The sequence below is a fragment of the Saccostrea cucullata genome, unplaced genomic scaffold (genome assembly GCF_032062105.1).
Source record: "Saccostrea cucullata isolate Sc308-1 unplaced genomic scaffold, CSIRO_AGI_Scuc_v1 ctg9327, whole genome shotgun sequence".
NCBI lineage: Eukaryota > Metazoa > Mollusca > Bivalvia > Ostreida > Ostreidae > Saccostrea > Saccostrea cuccullata.
Genome location: NW_026923998.1, coordinates 6,346 through 14,890, shown reverse-complemented (window position 1 = coordinate 14,890; position 8,545 = coordinate 6,346). Strand labels below are relative to the sequence as shown.

Genomic DNA, 8,545 nt, shown 5'->3' with positions numbered 1-8,545 from the left:
AACACTACCCCATGATCCTTCCATGGGCACATATGTTTCAGCTTTTTTGGCCCAGTGGTTCCTGAGAAGAAGATTTGCAAAGATTTTTCCTATATATTTTTATGTAAAACTTTGATTCCCTATAATGGCCCACCCTTCCCCCGGGGGTCATGATTCCTACAATTTAGCAATTTACACTAGCCCAGAATGCTTCCACATAAGCTTCACTTTTTCTATCCCAGTGGTTCTTGATAGGAAGATTTTCTATATATTTCTATGTAAAACTTTGATTCCCCATTGTGGCCCCAATCTTCCCCCGGGGGTCATGATTTGAACAATTTAGAATCTACACTACATTGGCGGATCCAGAGGGGGGTTCCGGGGGTTGACCAATTAAAGTACATAAAGTAGCAAAGTAAAACCATATTTCTCATATAGTGAAAAAATTCACTTTAAATTTTTAGTTTTTATGAAGGAAAAAAATATTTGAGGCTATTATTATTGTAAGGGGGGGGGGGGGGATTCGAGGGTCACAACCTCCCCTTTCAAAAATTGCTGGATCCGCCCCTGCACTATACCAGGATGCTTCTACATTAGTTTCAGCTTTTTTGGCCAAGTGGTTCTTGAGAAGAAGATTTTCAAAGATTTTTACTATATATTTCTATATAAAACTTTGATTCCCCATTGTGGCCCCGCCCTTCCCCCGGGGGTCATTATTTGAACAATTTAGAATCTACATTATACCAGGATGCTTCCACGTAAGTTTCAGCTTTTCTGGCCCAGTGGTTCTTGAGAAGAAGATTTTCAAAGATTTTTACTATATATTTCTTCATATAAAACTTTGATTCCCCATTGTGGCCCTGCCCTTCCCCCTGGGGTCATTATTTGAACAATTTAGAATCAACATTATACCAGGATGCTTCCACATAAGTTTCAGCTTTTCTAGCCCAGTGGTTCTTGAGAAGAAGATTTTCAAAGATTTTACTATATATTTCTATATAAAACTTTGATTCCCCATTGTGGCCCTGCCCTTCCCCCAGGGGTCATTATTTGAACAATTTTGAATCAACATTATACCAGGATGCTTCCACATAAGTTTCAGCTTTTCTGGCCCAGTGGTTCTTGAGAGAAGATTTTCAAAGATTTTTCCTATATATTTCTATATAAAACTTTGATTCCCCATTGTGGCCCCGCCCCTCCCCCGGGGGTCATTATTTGAACAATTTAGAATCTACACTTTACCAGGATGCTTCCACATAAGTTTCAGCTTTTCTGGCCCAGTGGTTCTTGAGAAGAAGATTTTTTAATGACCCAACCCTATTTTTGTCTTTTCTTGATTATCTCCCCTTGCGAGGGGATTTGTCCCTTCATTTTGACAATTTAAATTCCCCTTCACCCAAGGATGCTTTGTACCAAGTTTGGTCAAAATTGGCCCAGTGGTTGTTGAGAAGAAGTCGAAAATGTGAAAAGTTTACAGACGGATAGACAGACGGACGGACAGACAGACAGACGGACGGACGACGGACAAAATGTGATCAGAAAAGCTCACTTGAGCCTTCAGCTCAGGTGAGCTAAAAACCTGTAGAATGCAGAAAAATATTTTGATTATAGTGATAACTAGAAGCATTTGGAGGGCACATGCACCTTCATTTGGGTAATACTGTGAAATCACAAATTTTCGTTGGGGTCTAATTTTCGTTGTTTTCGAGGTATGAAGAGACCCACAAATTTATGTCCACCACGAAATGTAAAATGTTACATACATCACTACTAAACAGTTCTTCATCCACGAAATCAAATCCCCACGAACCAAAGGTTTTTCCTCAAACCACGAAAATTTGACCCCAGGAAAATATGTGATTTTACAGTAATATATGTACAAGTTATCAGACTAATCCTTGCAATAATTTCTGAGAAGTGGTCTGGACAGACAAATGGGCAGACAGACAGACATTTCGATTCCAATATACCTGCCCCATGCTTGGTCTGCAGGGGGTATTAAAAGTTTACAGACAGACAACAGGTGAACAGACAAGAGGCCCACAGGCCTTATAGGTCACCTGAGCATTATGTAACAACTTTTCAACAATTGAATTGGTTGGTGTTTTAAATCAAAGGACATGAAATTCAAAATTTTGAAAGAGGCACCATTGCTGATCATAAATATACACTTAGCTTGCTTACTTTGGTTACTTAATACCCAGATATAGATCATTGTAACAAACAGAAAATAGTCATTTCCACTTTAATACCAGTTGTGCACCCCACCCCACAAGAACCAGACCCTGGGGGTATATATCACAGAAAAATATGAAGTTGACATCAGATTCATATAAAAATTAATCCCACCATATGGCATGCCCCAACAAAGAGTGTACTAAAATTTAAAGCATCTGCTATGAATAGCTAATGAGAAAACTGCAACGAAGATTTGTTATGTATGAAACGGACAGACGCACAAACAAACAGGAAGTTGACATCGGATTTAAACAAAATTGCATCACAATGTATAGCATCCCTAACAAACAAATACTATAGTTAACTATAGTTAACTATAGTTTACTATAGTTAACATTAGTTAACTATAGTAAATCAAAGTGTCAAAGTTTTCGACAAAGTTTTTCAAAGTGTCAAAGTTTTTCAAAGTGTCAAAATTTTCGCCAAAGTTTTTCATAGTGTCAAAGTTTTCGCCAAAGTTTTTCAAAGTGTCAAAGTTTTCGCCAAAGTTTTTCAAAGTGTCAAAGTTTTCGCCAAAGTTTTTCAAAGTGTCAAAGTTTTTCAAAGTGTCAAAGTTTTCGTCAAAGTTTTTCAAAGTCTCAAAGTTTTCGCCAAAGTTTTTCAAAGTGTCAAAGTTTTCGCCAAAGTTTTTCAAAGTGTCAAAGTTTTCGCCAAAGTTTTTCAAAGTGTCAAAGTTTTCGCCAAAGTTTTTCAAAGTGTCAAAGTTTTCGTCAAAGTTTTTCAAAGTGTCAAAGCTTTCGTCAAAGTTTTTCAAAGTGTCAAAGTTTTCGTCAAAGTTTTTCAAAGTGTCAAAGTTTTTGTCAAAGTTTTTCAAAGTGTCAAAGTTTTCGTCAAAGTTTTTCAAAGTGTCAAGGTTATCACTATAGTAAATCAAAGTTTTCAAAGTGTCAAAGTTATAACTATAGTTAACTATAGTTAAAGTTAAGTTAACTATAGTATTTTTTTGTTAAGGATGCTTAGAAATCATTGTTTTAAAATTTCAAGCATCTAATTTCAAGCAACTGTGATAAGTAGTTGCTGAGAAAACTGCGGCGAAATTTTATATGTATGAAACGGACTGACGCACAAACGGAAAGTTGACATTGGATTTAAACAAAAATGTATTACAATGTATGGCATGCCTCAGAGAAGATTGTGATAAATATCAAGCATCTGCAATGAGTAGTTGCTGAGAAAACTGCGACAAAAATTGTTATATATGAAACGGACTGACGCACAGACAAACAGGAAGTTGACATCTGATTTGATCAAAAATGTATTACCATTTGGCATGCCTCAGAGAAGATTGTCTTAAAATTTCAAGCATCTACGATGAGTAGTTGCTGAGAAAACTGCGACGAAAATTTGTTATGTATGAAATGGACTGATGCACAGAAGAACAGGAAGTTGACATCGGATTTGAGTAAAAATGTACCTTACCATATGGCATGCCTCAAAGAAGATTGTGTTAAAATTTCAAGCATCTGCAATTGATGCCTCAGAGAAGACTGTGTTAAAATTTCAAGCATCTACGATGAGTAGTTGTTGAGAAAACTGCGACGAAATTTATGTATGAAACAGACAGACGCACAGACAAACAGGAAGTTGAGGATTTTTCCTATATATTCCTAAGTAAAAGTTTGATCAGCCATATTGGCCACACCCTACCCCCGGGGGTCATAATTTGAACAAACTTGAATCTACACTACCTGATGATGCTTCCACATGAGTTTCATTTTTCCTGGCCCAGTGGTTCTTGAGAAGAAGATTTTAAAAAAAAAATTCCCTATATATTCCTATGTAAAACATTGATCGGCCATTGTGGCTCCACCCTACTCCCCGGGAGTCATGATTTGAACAAACTTGAATCTACACTACCTGAGGATGCTCCCACATGAGTTTCATCTTTCCTGGCCCAGTGGTTCTTGAGAAAAAATTTTTTTTAAATGCCATTTTTTCACTTATTCACAATTATTTCCCCTGGAAGAGGGTGTGGCCCTTCACTTGAATCCCCTTAACCTAAGGATACTTTGTGTAAAGTTTGGTTGAAATTGGCCTAGTGGTTCTTGAGAAGAAGTCGAAAATGTGAAAAGTTAACGACGATAGCGACAACGCCGACGACGACAACAGACAACGGACAAATTTTAATCAGAAAAGCTCACTTGAGCCTTCGGGTCAGTTGAGCTCAAAAGGAATGGGATTGATTTCAATGGAATCTGATTTTACCAAAAAAATTATTATAAGAACACTCTTAAAATTTAAAGAGCTATTTAAATGATATAAGAAATAATTCTTGATCAAATGTTTTTGTCGTAAAAGGCGACTAAATGGGGCGGTCCTTTGGATGAGACCGTATAAAACCGAGGCCCCGTGTCACAGCAGGTGTGTCACGATAAAGATCCCTTCCTGCTCAAAGGCCGTAAGTGCCGAGCATAGGCCTAAATTTGCAGCCCTTCACCGGCAATGTTGACGTCAGTGAAATATTCTGGAGAGGGACGTTAAACAGTATACAATCAATCAATCTATCCATTAACAAAAGTTATTTCCAGTGGTGACACAATGATTACTATGCCAAGTTTCATCTGCCTCCTTTTGACTGCGGCGGTTTTAGTTGATATGGCCGAGGCATCCAAGCCTTGTAAAGGTAAATAACTAATGTATTTTTTTAAACGGTAGAATGAAGCATGGTTTCTTATATTGACTAGAGTTTAACATATTTTAAACAACCGAAACTCCTTTATAATAGTATGGTGTTCATCTGCATACGGTGAAGTCATTTGAAGCTAATTAATTCTAATCTGTACAATATACAAAATTGTATTCCGTGTTTGATATGTTTTTCTCCAAATAATAATAGTGTTATAATACATAATTATATTAAACTGTATGTTTCGGTGTGGGTGAGGGTGTGTGTGTGATTCAAGTACTCGATAAAGCCATATTTCAGGAGAGTGGGAACTTATCTTTCATGCGTCGAGTGGAAACGGACAAAACGTTTACAGGACTTGGAAGACAAAATACAATAAATGTGACATATTCAACCAAGTCTGCCCGTGTCCCATTCATAAGGGATGCCTTCCTTCAAACTTCCAACCTGAAAAATACACTAATCCCCCTAGAAAAATTTTGAGAAGTCCATTTATCGATTTCTGGAGTTGTCTCAATATTCGAAAGGTAATGATATTTTTGTAATTAATAATATGTATTTGTATCCAAAACTTATTTTAGTGCACTACATTATAAAAAGTATAACTCAGCTTGGAATGAAACGGTTTATTTTCTAGTCAAAGAAATCTTACAAGTGAAGTTACTTTATTTCATCAAAATGATAAAATTGTACCTTTTAAAGAAATATATTATGATATACTTTTTACCTTGTGATTTGCAATAATCAGCAATACTAAAGTAAACAAAATCTACAAACAGGTTTTTTCCTTGGTCCAGTTTTAATTAACCATTCAATTGTAACTTTCTGGAGATACTGTAGTATGTTTTTTCTCTGAAGCCTGTTTTAGATTTAACTATAAAAATTCCGTAAGCATTTTGCCACTTTCTTTGATAATTTTTGGTACGATAAAAATAGATCTTTCATTATATGGATATTATACTGGAGTAACCCAATTTTTGTCTGTGCTTGGGGAAATAGGCTTGATTTTCTTTCAAAGCTATAATCTTGCTGATTACCTAACTGTTATACTTTAACGTATCGGAAGATTTCAATAAAACCGAAAGCTTGCAAAACGAATACGTTATTCGGTCCTTACCTGTCTTGTATAATATTCGAATGACATATTTTTACCAACTCTCGGTAATTAAAAAAAATTTAATTTGACAATCATCTAAACAATTTTTTTCCTTAAGAAATCTGAGATAAAGTTTGTGATAGGTTTAACGTCCCTGTCAGGAAGATTTCACTCCAATGGAGACGCCACCACTTGCCGGTAGAGAGCTGCAAATTTTGTCCTATGCTCGACACTTAAAGGCCACTGAGCAGTGAGGGATCATTTTTGTGCCAGCACCTACATGTATTGCGACTCGGCATATCTGCAATTTCATCCTATGGACTTGCCTCCACCTATAGTGTCGATACTGTATTAAATCTTCAGACTTTTATCCATGTATATGAAAAAAATGATCATATTGAACACCTCGATTATTTTGTAGCAACTATTACTGTCTATAAGGGGAAGAGGAAAAAGAACCCCATGGGCCACATCGCTCATCTGAGTAACTTAGGATATGCTGCTCTTTACCAGATTTCCAACTTGTAATATCTATTGTGGCCCCACCTACCCACGGGTGTCATGATTTTAACAATTTAGAATCTACACTATCCCAGGTACTTCCACATAAGTTTCATCTTTTCTGGCCCAGTGGTTCCTTGGAGGTTTAATGAACACACCCTATTTTTGTCTTTTCTTTATTTTCTCCCTTTCATTTTAACATTTTAAACTCCCCTTTCAAATGGTGCTTTGTATTAGCCCAGTGGTTCTTGAAAAGAAGTTAAAAATGTGAAAAGTTTACAGACGGACGACGGAAAAAAGGTGATCAGAAAAGCTCACTTGAGCTTTCAGCTCAGGTTACCAAAAAATGTCATTGAATTTTTTTTTTCAAATTTTGTTAAATTTATACACAAATGCAAGTAACTATATACCATTTCCATCTTGCATAAAGAGTTGGTCTCCTAGTCCATTCAATGTACGCAATAGCTTACTCTACATTCCAACAGTGACCCGCGTGGCGCAGTGGTTGGAGCGTCTGCTCTACAGCCGCGGAGTAAGGAGTTGATCCATAGGTTGTAGGTTCGAATCTAATCGACTGTGGGACGTAGGGACCTGTCCTTCTTATGAGACCGTACAAAGCGGTTACTCGTGTTGCAGTATGTATGTATTTGCACTAAAAAAATCCCTCACTTCTTAATGGCTCTGAGTGCCGAGTATTGGTATTTTTCATATATTGAAGGTATGCCTTTGCAATAAAACGATTAATTATAACTGGTTTATTAATTTGTAAATGAACCTGCATACCAATATACGACAATATCACTTGGCCAGAGAATTAATGTACGGATAAGATCGTAAAATAGGAATTGCATCCAGAATAACGACCTTTTATACAGGCCCCTGTCTGGAAATAATATTTTATTTGATTACAAAAGAAATTTTTCATTGTACAAAATATAACTTGGTCAGCCTTTTACTGCGTACAGACTGTGTCAACTTTTACGATTTGACGTCAAACTGACAAGTGAATTGGGATTATTTATAACTCGCTGGTTGGAGTTCAACAAACCAAAAAAACTGCATGTAAGAATAAGTCTTGATGTTGTCTAGAGCTATCCAACAGATCAAAATTGCAAATTTCAGTTTGATATAATTTGAAGACCTGATAGTTTTGTGTGACATCATAGTGAACGTTTCCCGTATAAATTAGGCCCCGCCGCCATACTGTAGGCTTAACTGTGCTCACTCTCTACCATCGGCTCATACATTCACCTCTGTCGTCGAGCTTGATTACAGTTTTTTTATATCCATTTTTCATTGGAAAGGTAAGGTTTGAGCTAAACACTCGAGGGAAAACAGTGGCATTTATCGAATTTGATGGAAAAGGCTCAAATTACTTGAATTGGTTTGACAACGGGAGGATTTTGAAAACAAGTTGGACAGACATGCACAAAGGGGGAAGCTACAACATCTTTTCAATTGACAAGTAGGTATTCAAATCTAATATTTCATCTATAAATAAATGCAGAAATTTAAAATGTGTATCTTAAAAAGTCTTTTCCTCGTTTAAAGATAAAATATCCTTTTTTCTTTTTAGAGCGACCAGCTATAGTAGAAGTTTCTATATTAACAAGAGACATGGGGGCTGCAATAGTGATAAAGGCTGGTTTGTTGTGTCTGAAGTACCCGGAACTAAACATTGTGGGTGGGAGAAACGGAAACCATACCCCCAGTTCCTGTATAGCAAAAATGGGAAAGTGATGAGATGGAATCAGAGGAGTAAGTTAATGAATCTCAAACGCTTTGTATTCTCTCAGTGTCATTTTGTAATAAGGCCACTTATGACATTCATGAAGGTTTTGTACAAAGAGACAAGTAATAAAACTCCATTTTATATACTGAAGCAATGACTGTATTAATTGTGCAATTAAATTTTACATTGACAATTTTTTAATAAGGCATAATTTTTTAGCTAACCTGAGCCGAAGGCTCAAGTGAGCTTTTTTGATCACATTTTGTCCGGCGTCTGTCTGTCTGTCTGTAAACTTTTCACATTTTCGACTTCTCAAAACTTTTTGGAAGTGTAAAAACAATGTATAAACTTTTTACAAACGTTCATGTTTACA

General features: G+C 36.3%; 1 protein-coding gene across 1 annotated transcript; it reads left to right on the top strand.

Moving 5' to 3' along the window:
• Positions 1 to 4,707: 4,707 nt before the first annotated feature.
• LOC134265425 (uncharacterized) lies at positions 4,708 to 8,338 on the top strand. Its single transcript, XM_062747632.1, has 4 exons — positions 4,708 to 4,840; positions 5,144 to 5,370; positions 7,745 to 7,905; positions 8,017 to 8,338. The coding sequence occupies exons 1-4, from the start codon at positions 4,756 to 4,758 to the stop codon at positions 8,327 to 8,329; spliced, it is 786 nt and encodes a 261-aa protein (XP_062603616.1). The 5' UTR covers positions 4,708 to 4,755; the 3' UTR covers positions 8,330 to 8,338.
• The last annotated feature ends 207 nt before the right edge of the window (positions 8,339 to 8,545 follow it).

Excerpts from the sequence above, each read along its gene's own strand:
- LOC134265425 (XM_062747632.1), top strand. The coding sequence starts at position 4,756 with ATGATTACTATGCCAAGTTTCATCTGCCTCCTTTTGACTGCGGCGGTT. Across the intron at positions 5,371-7,744 it reads GTTGTCTCAATATTCGAAAG|GTAAGGTTTGAGCTAAACAC; the intron begins GTAATGATATTT and ends TTCATTGGAAAG. Across the intron at positions 7,906-8,016 it reads AACATCTTTTCAATTGACAA|AGCGACCAGCTATAGTAGAA; the intron begins GTAGGTATTCAA and ends TTTTCTTTTTAG.